General features: G+C 42.4%; 1 protein-coding gene and 1 long non-coding RNA gene across 8 annotated transcripts in view; one reads left to right on the top strand and one right to left on the bottom strand.

The window, feature by feature from the left end:
- CNOT10 (CCR4-NOT transcription complex subunit 10) overlaps nt 1-27,263 on the bottom strand; it is an 81,651-nt gene that overhangs the window by 451 nt on the left and 53,937 nt on the right. For 5 of the 7 annotated variants that reach the window (XM_021071545.2, XM_084987611.1, XM_084987613.1 and 2 more), the window contains 5 exons: nt 9,222-9,335; nt 7,196-7,326; nt 5,944-5,979; nt 5,639-5,766; nt 1,525-1,600 (listed from right to left, as the gene is read on the bottom strand). In XM_021071545.2, coding sequence (XP_020927204.1) covers nt 1,525-1,600; nt 5,639-5,766; nt 5,944-5,979; nt 7,196-7,326; nt 9,222-9,335 — 485 coding nt within the window. Of the gene's footprint in view, nt 1-1,524; nt 1,601-5,638; nt 5,767-5,943; nt 5,980-7,195; nt 7,327-9,221; nt 9,336-13,634; nt 13,742-27,263 lie in introns of all 7 variants that reach the window. The other 2 variants (XR_014822674.1, XR_014822675.1) reach the window with 1 other exon arrangement.
- Nucleotides 6,676-21,018, top strand: LOC146397248 (uncharacterized). Its single transcript, XR_014822699.1, has 4 exons — nt 6,676-7,547; nt 14,690-17,030; nt 17,132-18,454; nt 18,813-21,018. It is a non-coding gene; the product is annotated as an uncharacterized LOC146397248 (long non-coding RNA).

Below are 27,263 nucleotides of genomic sequence, written 5' to 3'. Positions count from 1 at the left end.
TAAAAACACTTCCCATTACAAAAAAAGCATGTAACGACACCACCACATACAAAGTGAGCCATTAGAATCCTGCAAGGAGGTAAAAGATGAGAAGAGCAGTGGCCTAACCTCTGCCACACACTGTAATCTCACAATGCTGCTACACCACCCCCAGAGATTTGGATTTAAGAAATCTAGCGTGTGGAGTTCCCTTCGTGGTGCAGTGGAAACGTATCTAAGAGCCATGAGGTTGCGGGTTCGATCCCTGGCCTCACTCAGTGGGTTAAGGATCCGTTGTTGCCATGAGCTGTGGTGCAGGTCGCAGACGCGGTTTGAATCTGGTGTTGGTATGGCTCTGGTGTAGGCTGGCACCTACAGCTCCAATTAGACCCCTAGCCTGGGAACCTCCATAATGCTGTGGGTGTGGCCTAAAAAAAAAAAAAAAATCTAGTGTGTGATCTGGGCAATGGGATTTTTAAAAGCTTCTTGCTGATTCTAAGGCAGAGCCCACTTTGAGAGCTTGTCTACAGGCAGACTGCAGAAAAGAAGGGCTCTAAGACTATGCACTGACTGACCCTATAGCACCCCACAGGAAGCGACAAGGTCTGCCAATGCTTAATGTCCCTTCTTCAGCTATAAAAAGAGAGGAGCCTTGTAAGGATTCCCATGATCAGCAAGGAGGTATGACTAAGGACTCTTTAATACTTCTGCCCCTTTTCATTTCTCCCATTCATCTTTCCTTTTCCACTTCATGTGCCATTTCTTTTTTTTTTTTTTTTTTTTTTTTGTCTTTTTGTTGTTGTTGTTGTTGCTGCTATTTCTTGGGCCGCTCCCGCGGCATATGGAGGTTCCCAGGCTAGGGGTTGAATCGGAGCTGTAGCCACCGGCCTACGCCAGAGCCACAGCAACGCAGGATCCGAGCCGCGTCTGCAACCTACACCACAGCTCACGGCAACGCTGGATCGTTAACCCACTGAGCAAGGGCAGGGACCGAACCCGCAACCTCATGGTTCCTAGTCGGATTCGTTAACCACTGCGCCACGACGGGAACTCCATGTGCCATTTCTTACATAGGGCTCACAGCCTTTCTCCTAGGAAGCTACATTCGGGAGGTTCCATATGCCCCAGAGGCATGACCTCGATTTAGGTTTGAATGAAAAATTCTCAGCAGTAACAGCATTACAGTGAAACTCATCAATGATGTCTATGTTTAAAACACTAAGGTGTACCATTCAAAGCAACTGCATTCTGGATCAGATTTTCAATTAGAATCATGTGGATGCCTAGGAGAAAGGTTAATTAGTAAAGATTAATTATAATTGTCAGAAGCAATGCTATTCTGCCTTTTCATAGATAAAAGGAAATATGCTTATTAACCCACAAGAAGTAGGAATGTGTAAGATACCAAAAACCCCCTAGCTACACTTTTGCTTATAAGAATGTGATGGGCGGATATCTCTTCAATTTCAGAGAGAAAAAGCAGACACCGAAAATCTTCGGCTCTTTGAAGGGCTCCAGTCCTAACTCAAGAGAAGAATTACTCACCATTCTGCAGCTCAAGGTAGACAGCCAATAAGATAGCTTCAGGGGGCACCTCTTTAGGATGGATCATCGAGGCCGCCTTTGCTCAAAACAAAAAAAGAGACCCATGAAACACCAACAGCTTAAGATAAAACTCCAAGTAGTACCAAAGAGTCTGCCTAGGAGTTCCCATCGTGGCTCAGAAGAAATTAATTGAGTGGTATCCATGAGGATGTAGGTTCGATCCCTGGCCTCCCTCCGTGGGTTAAGGACCTGGCGTTGCAGTGAGCTGTGATGTAGGTAGCAGATGCAGATCCTGCGTTGCTGTGCTGCGGCGCAGGCCGGCAGCTACAGCTCCAATTCAGCCCTTAGTCTGGGAACCTCCATATGCCGAGGGTGCAACCCTAAAAAGACCCCCCAAAAAAAAAAAAAAAAAGTCTGCCTAGCAATGACAAGTTAGCAAACTCATTCAAGCTCACTGGGACACTACAGTTCTGCGTGGATGGCCCTCAGCTATCTTTGTTTTGATCCCTCCTAGTTACACTAGACATGTGATTGATTTTTAGTTAAATATTTCTCTTCCCCTGCCTCATCCATAATGAATTCTTCATAGAAGAAAGCTTTCCTTCACTCCTAGTTTTCACCTGCTTGGGGTTCTTCTCCCTCTTGGCTGTACTTGGTTTTGAGATGGGTGATCAGACACTCCTGATTCTACACTCTGGTCACCTGTCTGAATCTGCATGTCTTTTTGTTTTCCTAAGTAACAATTCAGTCCTGTAAGCTGCAAGTTCCCAATGTCAAGAATAAGAATTCAAACTTAAAAGGCTGGAAATATTTAAAAAAATACACCGTTAAGCATGTCTGATGTCTCCATTCTTAAGACCTGAGACAGTACAATTTAGTCACATAAAATAATTTACTTGTTTAAGCAGATGTTGTCCTTTCCTAGATCTGAGAGCACAGAGCACCAGCCAGCAGTTTCCCTCTGATTTAGTCCTGCTCTGGTCAAAGGTGCTGAGATTTCAGGTGTACTCCCTCAGACAGGGGCCCTCTGGGCTGCGGCCTCTTTCTCACCTTTCCACCAACTGCTGTTTCCCCATCCAGGTTCAGGAGCTCAGGCTTCCAGACCGTTTTGCCACTTCCCTTCCTCTGATCATAAAGTGTCCTTTATATTTATTGACTAGAGGTGGGTGTGAAGACAGGGCAGGGATTTACCCTGATAATAAACAAGCATGCAACTAACTAACAATAATCCAAACAGGTTTACTAACTATAAGGGAGAGAGGAAAGTGAATGTCCTATGAACCCAAGAAGAGTTTCTTCAAATGGAGAGCTTTGGGGTGAGGAACGCCCGGCCCGTCCTCACATGGTGAGTATCTGAGAGGCAGCAGGTGGGAGGATGGTACTGCAGGCTTTGTGAACGTGGGAGACATCGGGGGACCAGAAATGTGCTCAAGGTCGGGTCCTGGCAGCACCAGGAGAAAGCTTAGACTAGAGGGTGTTCTTGTCCAGAGCACATGCTCCCAATGTGCATGAATGAAGCAGAGAGCTTTGTTTTCCTCCTACCACATCACTGGGGTCTAACAACTCAGCTCAGAAAATGAGAGTTTATACTTCCATCCTAGCTTTATACAGGCAAGACCACCTTTACATCACTTTTGGGGTACTGAAATCTCCACTTCCCCTCAAATGGTTAGTTAACAGATCATTTACTGCTCTTTGCACTGACCACAATCTGCAGCTTTTCCTAGGATACAAGAATTCATGGCAACAGCTTTATGAGAGAATGATATTTTGCTTACTGGCTTTTCAGAACGGCCAGTATTGGGCATGCAACCTCAGAAACATCTACTTGGAGCCCTTTCCAAACTCTTCACACACCACCGTTCAGCACCCCCAGGCACAGTGGCCTCCCAATTAACACAAGTCCATTGGATTAACCTAAAAACCAAGAGACCAAAACAAAACCGCCTTCAGACTCCAAACCAGGCCTGCTCCCCTCTGTCTCTCCCAGTGTGGCTGCTGCTGTGGCCTCCTGCTCTGCAATAACCTGAGCTGGACGGTATGCACTGCAACCTTACTTCTAAACCCTGTGTGCTGCAGTCACCAGGGGCCATGGGCACGTCTAAAAGGCTGCTCAATGCCCCAGCCTCGCCTCAGAGATCCATGGAACATTTTCACCCTTCCCATTTTAACTCCTGAGCTAAAGTCCTAGATAATAGCAAACATGTTCCCTGGATAGATCATCACTTTTCTGATTTTCGATCAGAAATGCAGCTGCCACTAAACTGACCAACATCACTCGTGCTTATTTTGCACATGGTAAATCTCTACTTCTAGACACAAGGTCACCTTCTTAGGTGTCTGAGGAAGGACGTTTTGAGAATCCACCTTATCTCTTGAGAATAGGCTTAATTTCACTTTCAATTACTCTGGCAGACCCTAATGTGTCACTGGTGAATACATCATTTGGCACAAACTTTCTCTGATCTTGCAACTCCCTTTTTAGGAATACACCTCCTAAGTGGATGGTCCATGGGGGCAAAGTTGAAGCATGTCCACTTACTGGCTGTTTTATTCTCTTGGCTTAGCCCAGAATTAAGGGTGTCGGATTAATATCCTTCTGAGGAGGTACCCCTTTCCAATTCTGTGAAATTCCTCTGAGGCTGCCAAGGGTACCTGTTGCCTTACTCCAGGCTTGGGGTCTCTGCCCAAGACCAGTTCAGGGATGGGCAGAGGCCCACTTAGAATCTTCCTTGGGACCTACTGAGAAATACTCTCTCAGTTGTGGAGGCCAGAAGTCCATGGCAGTTACACACAGCCAGGAACCTTCTTTATTGTGTGAGGAATTTCTTTGGTACTGGGTTTTGTGAACCCTTCTAAGAGGTGTATTTGTATTTTAACTTTTTATTTATTTATTTATTTATTTAATTTTTGTCTTTTTAGGGCCACACCCAAGGCATATGGAAATTCCCAAGCTAGGGGTAGAATCAGTGTAGCTGCCAGTCTACACCATAGCCACAGCAATGCCAGATCTGAGCCATGTCTGCAACCTACACCACAGCTCACAGCAATGCTGGATCCTTTACCCACTGATGAGGCCAGAGATCGAAACTGTGTCCTCAAGGATGCTAGTCAGATTGTTTCTATTGAGCCACAATGCGAACTCTGCATTTTAACTTTTTGAATGGACAGAGATTCATACTATTCAAAACTAAAAAGTATATGCTATCCAGTGAATAGTGTCCTGTTTCAGTGCTTCAGCTACACAGCACTTGTCCTGCCACCCCTGCAGCCAATGTCAGCAGTTTCTGGTGTTTCTGTTCAGAGATCGTTTGTTTTTGTTTTTTGTTTTTTGTTTTTTTTTTGCCTTTTCTAGGGCCGCAACTGCGGCATATGGAGGTTCCCAGGCTAGGGGTATAATTGGAGCTGTAGCCACAGGCCTACGCCAGAGCCACAGCAATGCAGGATCCGAGCCGCGTCTGCGACCTACACCACAGCTCATGGCAACACCGGATCCTTAACCCACTGAGCGAGGCCAGGGATCAAACCTGCAACCTCATGGTTCCTAGTCGGATTCGTTAACCACTGAGCCATGAAGGGAACTCCCAGAGATCTCTTATGCATATACAGGATTATACGTTTGGCATCTTGTTCTTTCCACTTAATATATCTTGGATGTGTTATCATTTTAGTACATAGTGCCTACAGCTGCACAGCTGCATCATGTTCGACTATACGGCCATACCACTATGGATTTAAGTGATCCTTTTTTTTCTTTTGGCCGTGCCCTCAGCATGTGGCAGTTACCGGGCCAGGGATGGAACACAAGCTGCTGCAGTGACACCAGATCCTTAACCTGCCACGCCATAAGGGAACTCCTAAGTGATCCCTTATTTAGATGGTTTCCAATCTTTTGAAATTTTAATGACTCAAATCACCAAAAAAATTCTCCATTAACTGCCAAGGTGCATTTGCAACAACAATCAGTCGCTTACCTTGTGAGAATACATTTGGAAGAGTAATATTCCAGTGTGTAATAGACCGACCAGAAGCCTCAAACAAAATAACAAAGCCCATATATTCCAAACCTTCTGTGGTTGCTTCACAATATGGTTTGGCACCAGCCCAGCCTCACCTGGTGCAGACACTTCCGGGCTTTGTCATATTCGCTCCTCAGGCAGTAGGCGCTGCCCAGGTTGAACAGCATCACGGTCCGAGCCGAGTTGACAGAACTGGGGTAGCACTGAGGGGCCCGCTTCCCAGCTGGGAAGGAGACCAGACACACAGGTGAGGGCAAGGGAGCAACCCACTCTAGCCACCCAGAGGAGCTACAGAATCAGCCTAGCACTACTCCTTGGGCTGACGAAGGAAGGGCATGGAGTGTTAAGTCTTTGGGAAGCAGGCCAAGCTATTCGAGTCTTTACAAAACTTTGTACTTACAAGATTCCATTGCTTCATTTTCACCTTTGTCTGATCCTACAAAGACAGGAACATAAATCTGACGGGGCAGGACAACAGAGTATATTTTCTAAAAACCTCATTTGCTTTAGGAAATGGAAACCTAATATTAAAGAAATCTGTCAGAGTATTTCCTGTTCACAGAGTGGAGGTGCTATTAGACATCAGAAGGCTACTCCCCACCACCACTCTACACCTGAGAAATAACCCTCAATAAAGTGAATGCTAGTGTAACTCCCTCAAAAACTTAGCCCACGGAGTTTTCTTGTGGCTCAGTGGGTTAAGAATCTGGTGTCACTGCAGCTAGCTTGGGTCACTGCTGTGGCATGGGTTCCATCCATGGCCTGGGAATGTACGCATGCCCCAGGTACAGCCAAAAACAAAAACTTAGCCCTGATTTACAACTTTTTTTTTTTCTCTTTATGGCTGCACTAGTGTCATATGCAAAGTCCCAGGCCAGGCATCGAATCCGGGCCACAACTGGGGCAATGCCAGATCCTTTAACCCCCTGTGCCAGGCCGAGGACTGAACCTGCACCTCTGCAGTGACCAGATTTTTAACTCACTGTGCCACAGCAGGAATCACCCCCTCTCCCCCAGTTTTTTGGCTGTGCCCATGGCATGCAGAAGTTTCCAGGGCTAGGGACTGAAATTGCATCATAGCAGTGAAAATGTTGGATCCTTAACTGCTAGGCCACCAGGGAATTCCTAAAACTTTTTTTTTTTTTCCAGGGCCGCAGGTGCGGCAAGCTAAGGGTCAAATCAGAGCTACAGCTGCCGGCCTGTGCCGCAGCGACAAGGGGTCCAAGCCATGTCTGCAACTTACATCTTAGCTCATGGCAATGCCAGATCCTCAACCCACTGAGCCAAGGCCAGGGACTGAACCTGCACCCTCAATGATACTAGTCGGATTCGTAACCACTAAGCCACAACAAGAACTCCTAAAACTGATTTCTGAGTGCAATACTTTTACTCTCTCCTGGATAGTGGGATCCCTCTGAAGAGAAAAATGTAATATAAGAATCAAAATGAATTGTTCTTACATGATGAGCCTTTCAAAAGTCAGAACATAGGCCATGTGATAATCTACTCAGCAAACCAATCAGTACCAAGGAAGTTCAGCCAAAAATGTAGATTGCCGACCTAAAACTTCCTTCCCTTTACAACCTTGCCCTTAAATTTCCACACATCCTGAGTTATAACAGAAAGGGAGCAGAAGTGGTGTCCTTATTAACCTTGGTCCTGCTCATTTGAAGAGATCCCTAAGGAGACATCAGTAACATTTTCTGGGTTCAAGTGAGTAATAGCATCAGATATTCTGTCCAGAGAGATGAGGGCTTCTGCAGCATATAAATGGCCCAAAAACCTACAAAACAAAACAAATAGATTCTAAACTGAAAGAATCATCACAAAAATACCCAATGTATAGTAAAATCTGGTGGATGGGTGTTTCATACATTGCAAGTCTTTGAATTGAAATCTCAGTTTATAATGGACTGATTAAGGGTCACTTAAATTTATCTCTTTAAAAATATCCTTTTTTTTTGTCTTTCTGTCTATTTAGGGCTACACCCGAGGCATATGGAGGTTCCCAGGCTAGGAGGTGAACTGGAGCGACAGCTGCCAGCCTACACCACAGCCACAGCAACACAGGATCTGAGCCGCATCTGTGACCTGCACCACAGCTCACAGCCACACTGGATCCCTGACCCACTGAGAAACGCCAGCGATCGAACCTCATGGACACTATTTGGATTCATCTCCACTGCATAACAATGGGAACTCCCAGAACTATTTCTTTATTAAGCAATTTCTTTCTTCTAACTAGCAGCAGTTGTAAAAAACTTTTTATTTTGCTTCCCTACTAAATACCCGAACAGAAATGACAATTAAAAAAAAAAAAAACAGTAACTTCAAATATATTTTGAAATAAGGTATTTTAAAAATTTCATTAAAGCAGTATCTAAAGCCATATCTAAAAGCCAATAATCATAAAACACAAAGACACAAATTCAAAAAACTATTTCAAATTGTTTTCTATTTACTTTTTTTTTTTTTTTTTTGCCTTTTTTGGTCTTTTTTTAGGGCTGCACCCTCGGCATACGGAGTTTCCCAGACTAGGAGTCCAGTCGGAGCTGTAGCTGCTGGCCTACGCCACAACCACAGCAACTCGGGATCCGAGCTGCGTCTGTGACCTACACCACAGCTCATGGCAACGATGGATCCTTAACCCACTGATCAAGGCCAGGGATCGAACCCACGACCTCATGGTTCCTAGCCTGATTTGTTTCTGCTGTGCCACGAAGGGAACTCCTGTTTATTTACTTTCAAAAAAAAATTTTTTTTTTTTGGACATGCCCATGGCATGTGGAAGTTCCTGGGCCAGGGATCAAACCCATGACAAAAATCTAACCAGAACCACAGTGGTGACAATGCCGGATCCTTAACCTGCTGTGCCATAAGTGAACTCCTTAAAATTCTTATTTCTACTTTAATTGTATCCCTCAAAGCAGATTTATCATTTTGCCCAAACTCCTTTGTGTGGGTCTCCCTGAGGACTTGGCTTGTTTTGTGGTAAGACACTCATCAGACCCAGCTCTGGACTCTACAGAGTCCAAAGTTTCTGCCTCCTCCGCTGCACAGCAAATGCCATTTCCATTAACCCCTGAGGTGCAACAACTAAAAAAAATTTCACTACCAAACACACAATTACCTAGAGTTCCCTGGTGGCCTAGCAATTAAAGACCCACTGTCACTGCAGTGGCTCTGATTGGATCCCTGGCCTGGGAATTCCTGTATACCTTGGGCTTGGGCAAAACAAAACAAAAATAAACAAAACTTCGCACAATTACCAAATTAAGAAACTTGTTGTGGAGTTCCCATTGTGGCCCAGTGGTAATGAATCCAACTAGTATCCACAAGGATATGAGTTTGATCCCTGGCCTTGATCAGTGGGTCGGGGATCCAGTGTTGCTGTGAGCTGTGGTGCAGGTCACAGACTCGGCTCGGAATCCTAGTTGCTGTGGCTGTGGTGTAGGCTGGCAGCTGTAGCTCCAATTCGACCCCAAGCTTGGGAACTTCCATACGCTGCGGGTGTGGCCCTGAAAAGCAAAAAAAGAAAGAAAGAAAACAGAAACTTTCGCTTTCCTGAAGATAATATATATTCCACTGGGGCAGTAAAAAGAAGCAATATGCACCACAAACTAACAGAAACACTCCAAACAAAACCAACCAGGGACAGTTAGGACAACTCACACTTACTTCAGAGATCCTGACAGCTTGGGCTGCTGAAGAAGTTTATCTGCGTGATTCAAAGCCATAAGGTTATCACCCAAAGCCAGAGCCACATAAGCACTGCAGGCAAGGATGGAGCATCTGGAACACAAAAGGGAAGAGCTGAAAACCGGACTTAGAAAATGAAAATGATGATATTTGTTAAATAGGAAAGAAAGCCCTAATTATAGCTGTGTGAACACCACAAAAGGAGAGAGAAAGCTACAATACTTAGGGTAAGAATACAAATGACATATAAAGCTACCATCTGAGAGTCAGTTGAGCTATTTACCTAATCTTTAGCTTCCACCCCGTCTCCAACAAAATAACCAAATGGAATTACAATACAAATTTTGACTGTAAAAAAATAATGTAGTTAATGGCCTAGTGAGAACTTACTTCCACAGACAATTCCTTTAACAACCTAGAAATAAAGCAACAGAAGCACATTTCCGACTTTGCTAAGGAACACAATTAACTTACTAAAAAATCCATTTAGTTCTGCTTACTGTAAGGTGTCCTCCGAAACTATTAAAATATCTGCAGGTCTTGCTAAGCAATAGAATCAAGAGTAACTAAAAAAAATTTCATTCATATAGGTACTATTATCCTAAATGAAAATTCAAGGAGAGAAAAAAAACAGGGTGAATAAATACATTATGAAGATAAAAAATTTAAGTTACATTGATTTTGCTAAATTCAGTTGGAAACCTAAATTTCTGTTTGGTTTTCTACTTAAAGAGCAATCATTTAAAACAGGTCTAGCTAAAGACTTGACACTAATAGATCATTTGAATGTTAAACAACCACTCCACAAAGCAGTCTTAAAAACAAACCCCTGTCAAATAGAAGGGAGGTCTGAATGGCCAACCACAAATGATCTCAGATATAGGGTTTTGAATTACGTTCAGAAACTACAATACACATGTATATCATAAAGTGCATTTGGATTGAAATTTAAGTCTAAGGAAGATTGTAGCCATCTAGCATCACAGAGTTTTCTTATACTCTGAAAACCTCTGACTAGAAATGCCTGTCTAGTAAAAACACAGCTGGGCAAATTCAGAAGTAGCCTGTTTCCTCCTTACTGGCTCATTCCTGGTTGCTGGGACCTCAGAAAATTATCTTTAAAGGAAAAGTAGCCCCTCAACTTCTAACAGCGCAGAAAACTAGAATGAAAAATTAATAAATAAAATAATTAGGAGTTCCCAATGTGGTGCAGCGGGTTAAGACCCAGTGCTGCCTCTGAGGTGGCATAGGTTCCACCCCCAGCCCCAGGCAGTGGGCTAAGGATCTGGCATTGCCACAAGGCACAGGTCATAGCTGCTGCTTGGATTCATTACCTGGCTTGGGAACTCCCATATGCAATGGGTGAGGAAAGAAACAGAGTTCCCCTTGTGGCTCAGTGGGTTAAGGACCCAATCTCCTCACTGTGAGGATGCAGGTTCGATCCTGGCCTTGCTCAGTGGATTAAGGATCTGGCCATGTGGGCTGCAGCTGCAGCTCTTACTCAACCCCTGGCCTGGGAACTTCTATATGTGACAGGTGCTTCCATAAAAAGAAAAAATAATAAAAAGTGGAGTTCCCTTGTGGCTTAGTAGGTTAAGGATCTGGCACTGTCACTGCTGTGGTGCAGGTTTGATCCCCTGGCCTGGGAACTTCCACATGCCATGGGCATGGCCAAAAAAAAAAAGAAAAAGAAAAAGAAAAAAAGTAGATTGGCACAAGGAAATTGAAACTTATGGCTTTAGGCTATCATAAGGGCTGGAAGACTGCCCAAGCTGTTAGATACAAGCTGTTAGACAGTCTCAAGGTTAGAGTGTGTGTTGAGTCAGGACTCACATTTAATGATGAGGACCCCAGTTCACCCCTCTTCCCATCCTATCACACTGCTTCTCTGAGTCTTGTGATTTAAGACTCGACTGCCCTAAATAAATAGAATAAAATAAAACAGAAATGGGGTTCTCTTGTGGCAAGGTGGGTTAAGGATCTGGCGTTGTCACTGCAGCAGCTTGGGTTGCCACTATGGTGTGGGTTCCATCTCCAGCCCAAGAGCTTTCACATGCTGTGGGTGAGGCCAAAAAAACTAGAAAGAAACGATGACATGAGTTTTCTAATGCCTACATAACTATGCACACATATGTAATCTAACCTGTTTTTTTTTTTTTTTTAAAGGAACAGAACTTAATTGAAACAGTACAAGTTTAAATTTTGTTACTGAGCACATTATGTAATTTAAAATATGAACCCTATTCATGGAAGAGAGTATTTTTTTGGGGGGGTGCACACTCAGCATGTGGAAGTTCCTGAGCCAGGGATTCAACCTGAGTCACAGCTGCAACCAGACCACAGCAGTGACAATGCTGGATCCCCAACTCGCTGAGCCAGAAGGGAACTCCAGGAGGGAGTAATTTAAGAGCAGACAAGTGGTGTCATTACAAAGGGAATTTCCTGTCACCCACCCCACCTCCAACGTGTCTCCAAGATCTGTCTTCACTAGAAAGGCTACCCTGTGGTCACACCCAGAGGGCAGGGGTGGATGAACTCAGACCTGAGGGCCCAAAGAAGGGAGGTTATCTCTGATTTTCTGTAGCCCTTCAGTGGTTGGGTGTATGTGGTGAGATTAGGTTGACTTAATCTCCTCTTTTGGTTTATTTATAGTTCTATTTTTAATTTAATTAATTAATTTATTTTGTAGTTTATTTATTTATTTATTTTTAAGGGCCGCACCTGAGGCATATGGAGGTTCCCAGGAAAGGGGGGGGGGGGGTCCATCAGAGCTACAGCTGCCAACCTATGCCACAGCCACAGCAATGTGGGATCCCAGCTGCATCTGTAACCTACACTGTAGTTCAGGGCAACACCAGATCCTTAACCCACTGAACAAGGCCAGTGATCAAACCTGCATTCTATGGTTACTAGTTAGGTTCATTACCACTGAGCCACAAGGGGAAGTTAGAAAAAGAATGATTTTTAAAGGCCTAGGTCTCCAGAGGTCCAAGATCACCATCAGCTCAGGGTCAACGTGAATAAAAAAATTAAACTGTCACAAAATTTAATATCCAATGGGATCCTGCTGTATAGCACAGGGAACTATATATCTAATCACTTGTGGTGGAATATGATGGAGGATAATGTGAGAATGTATATATACACATGACTGGGTCACTTCGCTGTACAGCAGAAATTGACAGAACATTGTAAATCAATCATAATGAAAAATTTAATATTCATTTTCATCTGTGATTTTGCCAAAGGCCAGGGCAAAGCATTAGCTCCTTAAAAGCAGAAGCCTGGGAGTTCCCTGGTGGCTCAGTAGGTTAAGGATCTGGCGTTGACTCTGTCTGTGGTGGTTTGGGTTTGAACCCAGCTCAGTACAGTGGGTTAAGGATCTGGCATTGCTGCAGCTGTGGTGAAGATCGAAGCTGCAGCTCAGATTTGACCTCTGGCCTGGGAACTTTGATAAAGTCTGGGTGCAGGGTGGGGGTTGGAGGGAAGCAAAAGCCTGCATCTTTTGTTTCTTACACAAAGACTCCAGCAGTTTTTCAGCATCTGCAGTGGGTGTAATCATTTAAGACCACCACCTTCAGTGTTTTAGACTTACTGCCTCAGGCACCCAGACTTTAACCTGTCCTGCCGGCAGGCCACCTTGCTGACAAAACCAACTCCCTCACAGCTCCCAAACACAGGGGAGTCATCCTGCAGGCTCTGGATCCTAGAGTCCAGGACAGCCCTCACCTCAGGCATGCTTGCTGGGAAAAGCCTGCCCTGGCCTCTCCTGACAGTAGGGGGCTATTACCGCTCCAGCCCACTGTCAAGCCCACTTTGGGTCCAGAAATCAGTCATGTAAGATTTGCAGCAGGATTCTGTATTCCAAACCATAATTATGTATAAGGAAAAATCTGTTTTCCTTAGCTTTTACTTCTTTCCTAAGATACCATACCAAATTACAAGAGGGTGAAACATTCTAATAATAAAATAAACTTCCTATGAAAAAGTACTTAAACATGTGAACGCAAAACTTTTGGGCTGGCATTCTGATTAAGTCATCAGATTAAGCAAGTTTCACTGCACAAAACGAAAACTAACATTTATGTTCCTCTTTTCAGAGGCCTTCCAGGCCATCCTAACTAGTCTCTCACTGCCCTCACTCACCCTCTTCCTCTTAGAAAGTAACATTCCACTCTGCATAATTCCTGCAGACTAGTCACACGAGAAACATGCACAGTTCTATCTATTAAGTAGCCTCTGGAGAAATCACTTTACTTTTGATAGCTGCTACTTAAAATACTGACGACCCCCCCGCCCCAATCTGCCCCACTACTTCCTCGAGTCACTGTCCAATCTGCTTTACCAACCACTCAGTGGATCTGACAGTTCATCAGACTGGAAGAACTATACCTCAAGGGAAGGGACACACCAGCTTCTCCCCCCTGTGGGGGATCTGACACAACCCCACACTCTCCTCCACAAGCTGAAGCTGGCTGTAGGTCCACAGAGCACCAACCCTCGGAAAAGAAAAGAACAAGAAAGATGAAGAAGAAAGAAAGAAGACCAGTGGGGGTAAAATTTTCCTTAAAGGACCAAACTATAGTAATGAGCTACATAAGACCGGGCATTAAAATCTGTTGGGCCATGTATTCTGTGAGTAAAATGAATCTATGTCAAATGCCTGAAAGAGCTTAATCCATATCAAATGAGGCTAAAATGAGGGTAAATTCAGTTACCACTTGTCAAAGGAAAACAAATTCACAAAGCAACCTCAAGGCAAATGTTATTTTAAAAATTGGCTCAGAAAATCCTGTAGGATCTCCTGTTGTGGCTCAGTGGGTCGCGGATCCAGCATTGCTATAAGCTGTGATGTAGGTTGCAGACGTGGCTCAGATCCCATGTGGCTGTGGCTGTGGCATAGGCTGGCAGCTGTAGCTCTGATTCAACCCCTAGCCTGGGAACTTCCATATGCTGCATGTGTGACCCTAAAAAGCAATCCCCCCCCAAAGAAACCCCCTCAAAACCCAACATGTAAAGATTTCTTCTAACAGAAGGATTATGGTATGGAATTTTAAAATTTAAAAAATACATATTTCAAGCTGTTCCATTTACTTACAACAGTCTAGAAAATGTTAAACTTGTCAACTTTCAAATTTAAAAAAAAATTTAAGTTAAATAAGTTTTTCAAGTCATATCTTCTGTAAGCATTTTATTTCCTAATAACAGTTCTGTGCAAAAAGAACAGGAGTTCCCATCGTGGTGCAGTGGTTAACGAATCCGACTAGGAACCATGAGGATGCAGGTTCAATCCCTGGCCTTGCTCAGTGGGTTAAGGATCTGGCGTTGCCGTGAGCTGTGATGTAGGTTGCAGACGCGGCTTGGATCCGATGTTGCTATATGGCTCTGGCTGGTGGCTACAGCTTCGATTCGACCCTTAACCTGGGAACCTCCATATGCTGCGGGAGCCGCCCAAGAAAAGGCAGAAAGACCAAAAAAAAAAAAGAATCTTACTGTCAAACATACCCCAAGTCCAACACTAATAGAAGCTCAACTCAAAGAAGCTGAAGTTTTCTTCTTTAACCAAAAATAACCTTTCAAGGAACCCAGTCCTACCCCAAGCAGCAAATAAAATGCAAGTCACAGACACAGAGTTTTATTCATGGACAGGACCTTAAGATTGCTCAATGCAACTTGCTTCTTTGACAAGAGGAAAGAAAGGTCCCAAACGGTTAAATGATTTGTTCAATGCCAGTAGGAGCCCTGTGTGGTCTCTCAAGAGTGGGAGACCACTGAAGAATTATTGTAACCCTGGCTTGTAATCAGTCTGATCACCAGTATACCTAAATGGGGTCCTAGGACTCAGATGTGAATTCTGCCGGCATGAACACGAGGTGCTGATGAGGTGAAGAATATGTCATACAGGCAGGTTCCCTCTTTGGTAGAATATATTAGATGAACAAGTTTTAGTAGGATCACTATCTTTTTTTTGGCCCTGCCTGTGAAATATGGAAATTCCTGGGCCAGGGATTAAACCCATGTGACAATGCTGGATCCTTAACCTGCTGAGTTACTAGGGAACTCCATTCATTTACAAGACTGAAATGGGGCTGGGTCTCTAGCAAGAATAATATGAGATTCAAAAGATAATTAGCCATAACCCTGTTTTAGGTATGAGCTACAACAGAATAACTTGGCTAAGACCAAGAGAAATACGATTCCTAAAGTATACTAAAACTGCCTGTAATATTTATGTTATCAACCATTTGCTTGACTCATCTTCTTCCATAAACACTGGGCCATGGGAGGTCCCTTTTAACTGAATGGGAAATAATTCACTGAATGTCACATCAAAGTCCAAAAGAACTAATTAAGGCTCCATAATTTATATTTGTGAAATAACTGGGCCTAATTAATTCTGGTCTGAATATTTCTTTTTATCCATTTTGAGCCTCTTATTAAAAAAAAAAAAGACAAACTGAAACTTCATTTTTATTTTGTATGCTGTGATTTTAATTTCTTTCTTTCCCCCCCCCACTTTTTCCTTATGGCCATGCCTGTGGCATATGGAAGTTCCTGCGTCAGGGATCAAACGGGAACTCCCCGATTTTACTTTCTTATACAGATGTTTCCAATGTTGGCCCCAACATTATGTCCTACCCTTTTCCAGTTCTGTTATACTCTTTTCCAGGTTCTAGAGAAGCCTCCAATTTAGTTTTAGAAATTAAAAGTTAGCTAATATCACAATCTCAGAATGAATAACAAAAATGTCCTAGAGTTCCCATTGTGGCTCAGTGGGTTACGAACCCAACAAGTATCTATGAGGATGCAGGATCAATCCCCGGCCTCAATCAGTGGGTTAAGGATCCAGTGTTGCCCTGAGTTCAGGTGTAGGTCGCAGATGCAGCTGGAATCCCACACTGCTGTGGCCGGCAGCTGTAGCTGTGATTTGACCCCTAGCCTGGGAACTTCCATATGCTGCACCTGTGGTCCTAAAAATAAATAAACATTTCTCTAAAGGAAGAGATACAAATGCCCAATAAGCACAGGAAAAGATTCTCGATATCATCAGTCTACAGGGGACTGCAAATCAAAACCACAATGTGGTAACACTTCATACCCACTACTGTGGATAATCAAAAGGGTGAAAAACAAGTTTTGGTGAGGATGTGAAGAAACTGCAACCCCCATACACTGTGGATGGAGTTGCAAAATGGCGCAGCCACTTAACCAAATAGTCTGATAATTCCTCAAATGATTTAAGTTACTATAGGGCCCAGCCATTCTACTTCTAGGTATATACATCCAGGAAAAATAAACATATGTCTACACAGAAAATTGTGTATGAATGGTTATAGCAGCATTATTCTTTTTTTCTTCTTCTTCTTTGGCCGCCCTGCAATACATGGAATCCGATGGCCAGGGATCAGATCCAAGTTGCAGTTGCTACCTATGTTGCAGCAACGCTGCAACCAGTGTGTCGGGCTGGGGATCGAACCTGTGTCCCTGTGCTCCAGAGATGCTGCTGATCCTGTTGCACCACAGCCAAAACTCTAAACAGCATTATCCTTAATAGCCTAAAGATGGAAACAATCTAAATGTCTATCAATGAAAGAATGGATAAACAAATGTGGTATATCCATACAATAGAATATCATTCAGCAATAAAAAGGAATGAAGTACTGATACAGGCTACGACTTGGATGAACCATGAAAACATTATCCTAAGTGAAAGAAGCCAGCCATAAAAGCTCACATATTATATGATCCTAGTCATAGGAAAGTCCAGAACAGGCAAATCCAGAACAGGTGATAAAAATATTCTAAAATTGACTGTAGTGAGGATTGCACGATCACATATTATATGATCCTAGTCATAGGAAAGTCCAGAACAGGCAAATCCAGAACAGGTGATAAAAATATTCTAAAATTGACTGTAGTGAGGATTGCACGATGCTGTGAATATAATAAAAAACACTGGATTGCATACTTTAAAATGGGTGAATTGTACAGTATGTATAGTCTATCTCAATAAAGCTGTTTAACAATATAAGGTTATTAGAGTTACTGCTGCAACACAAAGGATTAAGGATCCAGTGTTGTTTCTGCAGCAGCTAGGGTCATTGCTGAGGCATGACTTCGTTCCCCAGACCTGCACAGTGGGTTAAGAACCTAGCCACAGGTCACAGCTGTGGCTCAGATTTGGTCCCTGCCATAGGTGTGACCTCCCCCCCAAAAAAGAAAAAATGTATTAAAAGTACATCATTATGACCAATCACTGTATAAGAAAAACAATACTGGAGAGTTCCTAATGTGGTACAGGAATTGGATCTGTCTGCAATTCCAGGACACAGCTTTGATACTTGGCCTGGCACAGTGGGCTAAAGGATCTGGCACTGCCATAGCCGTGGCACAAGTTGCAGCTGTGGCTTAGATCTGATCCCTGGCCTGGGAGCTACATGTGCAACGGGATGGCCAAAAAAGAAAATCATTATCTCCCAATTACATGTAACTTTAATATTTATTTACTTATTATTTATTTTGTCTGTGACTTTAATATTTAAATCAAAGCATATGGATAAAATATCAACCCTGCACATGCCTCTACATTCTAAGATTCAGTAAGACATTAGGCCTTTTGTTTTCTTTTTTTGCCCCCTTTTCTTTATTTTGGCTGCGTCTATGGCATGTGAAAGTTCTTGGGACAGGGATGGAACCCATGCCACAGCTGTAACCAGAACCACAGCAGTGACAACACTGGATTGCCAACCTGCTGCACCACAAGGGAACTCCAAGCCCTTTTAAAAACAAAGGTTTTTGTTTTTTGCTTTTTAGGGCCATACCTGTGGCACATGGAAGTTCTCAGGTTAGGGGTCAAATAGAAGTTGCAGCTGCCCGCCTACACCACAGCCACAGAAACTTGGGATCCGAGCTGAGAATGCAACCTACACCACACCTCATGCCAAAGCCGGATCCTTAACCCACTGAAAAAGGCAGGGATCAATCCGCATCCTCATGGACAGTAGTCGGGTTCGTTACCACTGAGTCACGATGGGAACTCCTTAAAGACAAACCTTTTTGAAGAGATATTCTGCTAAATTTTGTGGCATGTGAGAAAAGTGGCGAAGTAATGATATTACACACTCAGAGAAATCACGTATGAAGAAATACAAACACTTCAAACATTTTTAACTTCTTAGAGCAGCATTATTCAACAGAAATATAATTGGGGAGTTCCCGTCGTGGCGCAGTGGTTAACGAATCAGACTAGGAACCATGAGGTTGCGGGTTTGATCCCTGCCCTTGCTCAGTGGGTTAAGGATCTGGCGTTGCCGTGAGCTGTGGTGTAGGTTGCAGACGCGGCTCGGATCCCGCGTTGCTGTGGCTCTGGCGTAGGCCGGTGGCTACAGCTCCGATTCAGCCCCTAGCCTGGGAACCTCCATATGCCGCGGGAGCGGCCCAAGAAATAGCAACAACAACAACAACAACAACAACAAAAAAAGACAAAAGACAAAGTCAAAAAGACAAAAAAAAAAAAAAAAAAAGATAGAAATTGATTAAAAAAAAAAAAAAAAAGAAATATAATTGGAGCCATGAGTATAATCTTAGATTTTCCAGTAGACACATTAAAAAAAAAAGCAGAAAAAGGGGCATCCCCTTGTGGTTCAGTGAACTGAGAATCTTGCGTTGTCAGCGCTGTGACATGGATTTGATTACTGCCCCAGGAACTAGGAACTTCCCCATGCCTAGAGCCTGGCCAAAAAAAAAAAAAAAGCTGGGAGTTTCCGCAGTAGCACAGCAGGTTAAGGATCCGGTATTGTAGCAGCTGTGGCATAGGGTGTAGCTGAGGATCGGATTCGATCCCTGGCCCGGGAACTTCCCTATGCCATAGGTGTAGCCAAAAAAACAAAAACAAAAACAAAAAAACCCCAGCAGAAACAGGTTAAATTAATTAATTGTAATATATTTAAATTAATCCAATATATCCAAAATATCATTTTAACATATAGTCAATATGAACATTTTACATCTTCTTTTAAAGGTTTGAAATACAGTGTGTATCATACATCTAATCTAAACAGTGTACCTTTCACCAGACATAGTGTATGTGCTCAAGGGCCGCATATAATGAGTGGCTCAGGTCCTGGACACTGAAGCCTTAGGGTCAAAGGAATACATGTTAAATACAAGAAGAAGGGTTTTTGTGGTTGTTAAGATACCAAATTTTCCACGTCAGGTCACACCATAAGTGATATGTAAGAGTAATTGATGGATTATTAGTGGTTAAATTATATTTCGCCAAAGAATATATTTAAAATTATATGAATTTGAAATTTTTCAAAATGCCTTTAAAATTTTAAGTTAGCTTTATTTTTATAAATTAAAATACAGCAGGAGTTCCCATCGTGGCCCAGTGGTTAACAAATCTGACTAGGAGCCATGAGGTTGCGGGTTCAATTCCTGGCCTCACTCAGTGGGTTAAGGATCCGGCATTGCTGTGAGCTGTGGTGTAGGTTGCAGACGCTGCTCGGATTCCTCGTTGCTGTGGCTCTGGTGTAGGCTGGCGGCTATAGCTCCGATTAGACCCCTAGCCTGGGAACCTCCATATACCACGGGAGTGGCCCTAGGAAAGACAAAAAAATAAAATAAAATAAATAAAAATACAGCATTTTAAAAAAGGGAATATTAGTACCTGAAGGACACTGTAGACTATTTTTATTTTTCAGCCGCGCCTGTGGCTACGGAAGTTGCTGAGCCAGGGAGTTGGATCTAAGCTGCAGCCTCGACCAATGCCACAGCTGCGACAATGCCAGATCCTTAACCTACTGTGCTGGGCTGGGGACTGAACCCATACCTCAGCAGTGACCCGAACTGCTGCAGAGACAATGCCAGATCCTTAATCCACTATGCCACAATGGGAACTCCTAAAATACATCATTTTAAGTGCACAGATGAGTTTCAGTATATACCTGTAACCACCACCTAATTAAGGTAGAGAATATTTCTTTCACCCCAGCAAGATTACTTCCAGTCAATTCCCCAACCACTACACCAACTCCTTTTTTACTATACTAATTTCTAAAAACATAAATTAGTTTAGTATAGGTTTGCCTGTCATATAAATGGTATAAATGGAATCATCATACAGTACATACCTTATACTGAGTTAAAAGAAACACAAAATGTTTTGAGATTCCTATCATGCTGATTTTTGTATCAGTAACTTGTTCCTTTTTATAGCTGAGTAGTATTCTAATACACAGAGTGGACTGCAACTTAGTTATCCAGTTTCCCACTGATGCACACTTAAGCTGCTTCTAGTTTTTGTCTACCATGAATAAAGCTTTTTTTTTCTTTACCACTGCATGCAGCAATTTGATGTGGGACCTCAGTACCTAGACTGGGGACTAAACTCAGGCCAAAGCAGTCAAAGTGCTAAGTCCTGACCACTAGACCACCAGGGAATTCTTGCTGCTATGAAATTCTTACATGGACAAGTTTCACTTCTCTTAGACAAAATCTAGAAATGGAATCACCTTTTATTTAAAAAATTTGGAGTTCCCACTGTGGTAATGAACCTGACTAGTGTCCATGAGGATGTGGGTTCGATCCCTGGCCTCGCTCAGTGGGTTAAGGATCTGGTGTTGCTATGAGCTGTGGTGTAGGTCACAGACGTGGTTTGGATCTGGTGTTGCTGTGGTGTAGGCCAGCAGCTGCAGCTCTAATTTGACCCCTAGCCTGGGAACATCCATATGCCACAAGTGTGGCCTTAAAAAAAAAAAAAAAAAAAAAAAAAGGGCAAATAATTAACGTTATAGCATTTATTTAACTCAAGGCTGCAGAGTATGTGTGTGTGTGTGTGTGTTTTCTTCTGTTAGCTGAATGAAATTGATGGCTTTGCAGAGCTTTTGGGTTCAAAAACTGAAGCAACATCCTTTTTTTTCTTTTTTCTTTTTCAGGTACCCATGGCATATGGAACTTCCCAGGCTAGGGGTCAAATTGGAGCTGCCGCCGCTGGCCTAGGCCACAGCCGCAAATGTGGATCCAAGACACATCTGTGATGTACACCAAAGCTTGCGGCAACGCCAGATCCTTAGCCCACTGAGGGAGGCCAGAGATCGAACCCATGTCCTCATGGATGCTAGTCGGATTCGTTAACCACGAAGCCACGATAGAAACTTGAGAAGCAATATTCTAACAGTGTCAATATATACATGCCTTTCTTGATCCACTATATCAGTATCTCTAAGTTCATGAGAGCCTCACAATTAAACTATTTGGTTGATTTCTGTGATATTTCCCTGCTTTGGGACAAATTTCTGTTTTAACTGTAAGACTATTTTTTCTGAAAGCTACCTTGATTTTAAAACAGAATCTAACTAGTGCATCAGGTGTCCTATGCTTCTGAAAATATGCTTGTAACCGGGTGAGAATGCATAATTTTTTGGACCCATCTTCTTTTCGGTACAAATAAAAAAATAAAAATAAAATGAAAATACTCAAGAGGCTCTGAACCCATAAGGTAAGAAGTGGCCATTAGAACAGTCATGATAATTTACTGCATATTAGTTATGCTGGAAATAGGAAATGAGGCTGTGCATTGGTGTCTTGGGTATTATAGAGCGTGAGGGGTCAAACATAATAGTCCATAAAAACTAAACTATACACTAGTCCCACACACTTCCAATTACATAAAAGAATTCAGGTCAGAAATGGATGAAATCTCTAGGAATTCTAGGATCTCAATGGAGAATCAATGTGCTGAGACCCCTCCTTTCTCTAGGAGACAGCTGGCCCCTGCCACAGAACTGCCCTTTAACACACTCAGTGTGCTGAGGGCTTTTATGGCTCTGAAAATTACGACACAAATCTTTTACGACTCCTTCCCCCACACCATTTGTCTCCACATTACCCTTACTACTGTCTCACAGAGGAGTTCTTTTTATAAATCTACCCTAAGGCTCCTTCCATCTTGTTCCATTTCCCTACTCCCATCTGCTCCGTAAGAAATAAAGGTTAATATATATTAGCAAACCCATCTTTACCTCACTTTATGATGATGGAATTCCCTGTGGAAATCCTTTGCCTCCTTCCACAAAAACAGGGAATTTTCTTTTCTCTGAAAACCACCAACCCTCCTACTAGGATGTGTGGAAAGCAGAGTTGCGGAAGGCACAAAACTCTGAGAATAGGTATGCTATCCTGCATGTATCTTCCTCTTTAAAGCCATTTTCAGAAGGAAATACACAACTCTGTAGCTGTTTACCATATGGAATAATATAATTCTTTTTTTTTGCGGGGAGGCGCACACCCTTGGTATATGCAAGTTCCCAGGCCAGGGATCAAACCTGTGCCACAGCCGTGACCCAAGCCACTGCAGTGACAATGCCAGATCCTTAACTCACTGTACCACAAGGAAATGCCTGAAATAATATACTTCTTACTCCATGCATGTATAAAGCAATCGTAAGAATAGTACTCATTCAAATAAATTCCTAAAAATTAAATCAAGCTTACAAATCATTTCAAGGAGTTCCCCCTGTGGTGTAACAGGATTGGTGGTGTCTTGGGAGCACTGGGATGCAGGTTTGGTCCCTGGCCCAGTGAGGTGAGTTAAGGATCAGGTGTTATAGCTGCTGCTTAGGTCACAATAGTGGCTGGGATCTAATCTCTGGCCCAGGAACTCCATATGCTGGGGATGGCCAAAAATTTTTTAAAAATAATGTCAAAACCTCCATCATCAAGGATTCATTCCCCTTAAAAATCGTGTACAATGTTATTTACTGCAGCATTATTTGTCTTTTTTTTTTGGTTTTCTAGCCACATGTAGAATTTCCTGGGCCAGGGATCAAACCTGTGCCATCACAGCGACCTGAGCTGCCATTGCAGCATTATTTGTAATAGTAAAGACTGAAAACATTATAAACAGCTGATTATAAACTAATGGTCATATCCATACAATGCACATTCTATGCACGCATTAGAAGGAACGAAACAGCTCTGAACGATACCGAAGAATCTCTAAAGACATACTGTCAAATGAAGTAAGGTAGAGAACAATGTGGAACTTTGCAATTGTAGTGTAAAAAACCCCATATATACATATGCTGGGATAATACAGAGAAATTTAATGGGGAGGACATATAAGAAGCTGGTTAGTAGTTGCCCCTCAAGGGAGAGGAAGCAGAGGACTGGGGTGGGACAAGATTCACTTTACACTGTAGGACCTTTAGGCTTAATTGGATATTTACTATATAAAATAACCCATTAGGACTTTCCCTGTGGCCTATAGCATAACTATGTGGAAGCACTGTCTGCTTGGGATCTGCTCCTTTAGATGCTAAGGGTGAGGCCAAATATTACAAATAAATGATAATAAAATAAAAAAATAAATAAATAAAATTAAATAACCTATCAAAAATAGATGAACCCTGGAGTTCCCGTTGCAGACCCAATGTTGTCACTGTGAGGATTCAAATTCAGTTCCTAGCCTCCCTCAGTGGGTTAAAGATTCAATGTTGCTGCAAGCTGCAGCATAGGTCGCAGATGGGGCTCGGATCCAATGTTGCTGTGGCTGTGGGGTAGCCTGTCTCCCAGTGCCTCGGAACTTCCATATGCCACAGGTGCGGCTGTGAAAAGAAAAACAAACAAACAAACAGATGAACCCTGAGATAAATATGAACTGCAAGTAGCTCCATAAAACAGAGATATCTATAGAAAATATTAGGCATGCTGGGAAGAAAAGATACATACCTATCTTTTCTCTCTCTCTATATATATAGCAAATTAAAGCATTTTCCCTAACATGGTCCTGGATGAAATTTACAATCCACTCCTTCCCACCAGATCACTTTATACCAAATCCAGATTAGCTTTACTTAATTTGCTTCAATTTTACACAATTCCACTCAGGACAAAAATCTAGCATAGGAGTTCCCGTAGTGGCTCAGTGGTTAACAAATGTCACTAGGAACCATGGGGTTGTGGGTTCAATCCCTGGCCTCGCTCAGTGGGTTAAGGATCTGGCGTTGCTGTGAGCTGTGCTGTAGGGCGTAGATGCGGCATAGATCTCCAGTTGCTGTGGCTAGGTTCCCTAGCTTGGGAACCTCCATATGCTGCGGGTGTGGCCCTAGAAAACACACAAAAAAAAGACAAAAAAAAAAAAAAAAAAAAAAACTAGCATAGTGAGTTTTAGTTACACAGTTGGAATTTGATTTTTTTTAATTCAATTTTATTGTACTCAATAGCAATATTCTTTTGTATATTTTGTTTCTGCCATGTTTCACCGGTAATTTGTAAACATATTTTTTATTTTCTTGCTATGTTACAATTCAGAGAAGAAATATGAATTCAAGAAGTTTTATTTATTTATTTATTTATTTACTTATTTATTTATTTAGGGCCACACCTGGGGCATATGGAAGTTCCAAGGCTAGGGGTAGAATTGGAGCTGTAGCTGCTGGTCTACACCACAGACATAGAAACAGCAGATTCGAGCCATGTCTGCAACCTACACCACAGCTCACGGCAACTCCAGATCCTTAATCCACTGAGCTAGGCCAGCAATTGAACCTGAATCCTCATGGATACTAGTCAGACTTGTTTCCACTAAGCCACAACAGGAACTCCTCAAGAAGTTTTAATATAACTGAAGATAATTGAAAAAAAATTTAATTACCTTTGTCAAGTTTTAAAAACCAAAACACTGCTTTCAAAACCTTAAATGACCAACCCCTCATTTCTAACTAAATGAGATTTTAGATTTTCCTCCATATAATCATAAGATTAGTGCTTTCTTCCTGACAATCAGATACAGTGGGAATACACATATATATAAAATCTAGGACAGAGAGGATATTATGGCAAAGTGGGAATCTGACAGAAAAACACAGAAAAAAGCTGTTGCTTTGTTAATGGGTGCCTGAAGCCCTGAGCTCACTGACATCAAGGCCCTGCCATGAACACACTGACCAGACAATACGTTACCATTACAGGGGCACATCTGCTGGCCAGTCTTTCCTCCAAAGGGATTCATTAAGATTAATGAGGTATTGGAGTTCCTGTCATGGCGCAGCGGTTAACAAATCTGATTAGGAACCATGAGGCTGTGGGTTCAATCCCTGGCCTTGCTCAGTGGGTTAAAGGATCTGGCGCTGCTGTGAGCTGTGGTATAGGTCGCAGACTCGGCTTGGACCTGGTGTTGCTATATGACTGTGGCATAGGCGGGCAGCTGTAGCTCTGATTCAACCCCTAGCCTGGGAACCTACATATGCCTCGGCGCAGCCCTAAAAAGGAAAAAAAAAAAAAAAAAAAAAGATTAATGAGGTATCTTAATTTTTTAAAAGTTGGAAAAAACAAATATTCAATAAGAAAATAAAAATCATCAGTCACCCCAGCATCTGGGGCTAATCACTATGAAGGTTCTGACATAGATCCCTCCAGATTTATGTAATGCAAATAGACATACATTTATGTTATTTTATAAAAAAATGTAACTTCAAACTACTTAGACACAAATCTTAGCATTTTATAGCTTTGTTCCATGCTTTATTTGGAGGGTAAGATGAAGTTAATCAAATGAACTATACTATGAAAAATTACATAAAATAAGGGTAGATTCCCTACCTTATTTGTTTATATAAAATAAAATTCTAGGAAGTTCCTGAGTGGTACAGGGGGTTAAGGATCTGGCATTGCTGCAGCTGTGGCACAGGTCACAACTGTGGTGCAGGTTCAGTCCCTGGTTGGGGAACATCCAAATGCTGCAGGTGCAGCCAAAAAAAATTCTAGATGAAAAAAAATTTTTTTGGTCTTTTTAGGCCCGCACCCACAGCATATGGAAGTTCCCAGGCTAGGGGTTGAATCGAAGATGCCAGACAACACCACAGCCACACCAGATCTCCTAGAGCCACAAGGGGAACTCCTAGATGAAAAAAATTTTGATTGGTGGTTGTAATAGTATAATACTGAAAGTGCTAGAGAATATGGCTAAATTATTGTTTAAATCTTGGAGGAAAGGTCTTTCTAAACATTGCACAAAATAGAAAAAAAGTAGACTGCAAAATATGATACTTAAAAAATGAAACTCTGGGATTTCTCACTATGGCACAGTGGGTTAAGGATCTGGGGTTTTTGCAGCTGTGGCTCAGATTCAGTCCCTAACCTGGGAACTTCCATACGCCAAGGGTGTAGCCATTAAAAAAAGAAAGAAAGGAAGGAAGGAACTCTGCTTTACAACCAGGTATCAGAAAGAATGTTACAGAACAAGTGATAAAAGTTAATTTCTTGAATACAGAACAACTCTTATAAAAATAAAAAGGATGAAAAACCCAATATGGAAAAGGTAAATGCTACCAATAGGAAGTTCACAGAAAAAGTAATACAGCTGATTACTAAACTTTGGCGTCAGATGGAGCACTTTGAACTGACTGAAAGAAATGCCAATTTTAACATCATTTCTCACTTATTGGGATGATCAAGTTATCGCAAGAAAAGAGACACCACAAATCTCACCATCTAGTAACTAATCTACTAATATAATTTTCTCCTAAGTGTTCGCCATCTGCTTTTGAAGGCAATGCTTTTTTCTTTTACCTCTGATTCCCCAGTAACTAGCACAAGACTAGCACTAATGTCTGTCAGAAATAAGTGTGAATAAATGAAATGCTTTCCAAAAAGTAATACATTGATACAGTTCACTGTGTTATATTCAATACACTGTAATAACCTATAATGAGAAAAAAATCTGATATGCATAACTGAATCACTTCACTGTACACTTGAAGCTAACAAAACTTTGTAACTCACTTATACTTCCATTAAGAAAGAAATATACAGAGTTCCCGTCGTGGCGCAGTGGTTAACGAATCCGACTAGGAACCATGAGGTTGCGGGTTCGGTCCCTGCCCTTGCTCAGTGGGTTAATGATCTGGCGTTGCCGTGAGCTGTGGTGTAGGTTGCAGACGCGGCTCGGATCCCGCGTTGCTGTGGCTCTGGCGTAGGCCGGTGGCTACAGCTCCGATTCAACCCCTAGCCTGGGAA

The sequence above is a fragment of the Sus scrofa genome, chromosome 13 (assembly GCF_054392235.1).
Source record: "Sus scrofa isolate SSC_HxYL_T2T_F1_AM1 chromosome 13, Sscrofa_HxYL_maternal_Yorkshire_Landrace_v2.0, whole genome shotgun sequence".
NCBI lineage: Eukaryota > Metazoa > Chordata > Mammalia > Artiodactyla > Suidae > Sus > Sus scrofa.
This window is presented reverse-complemented; position numbering and strand designations above follow the sequence as displayed.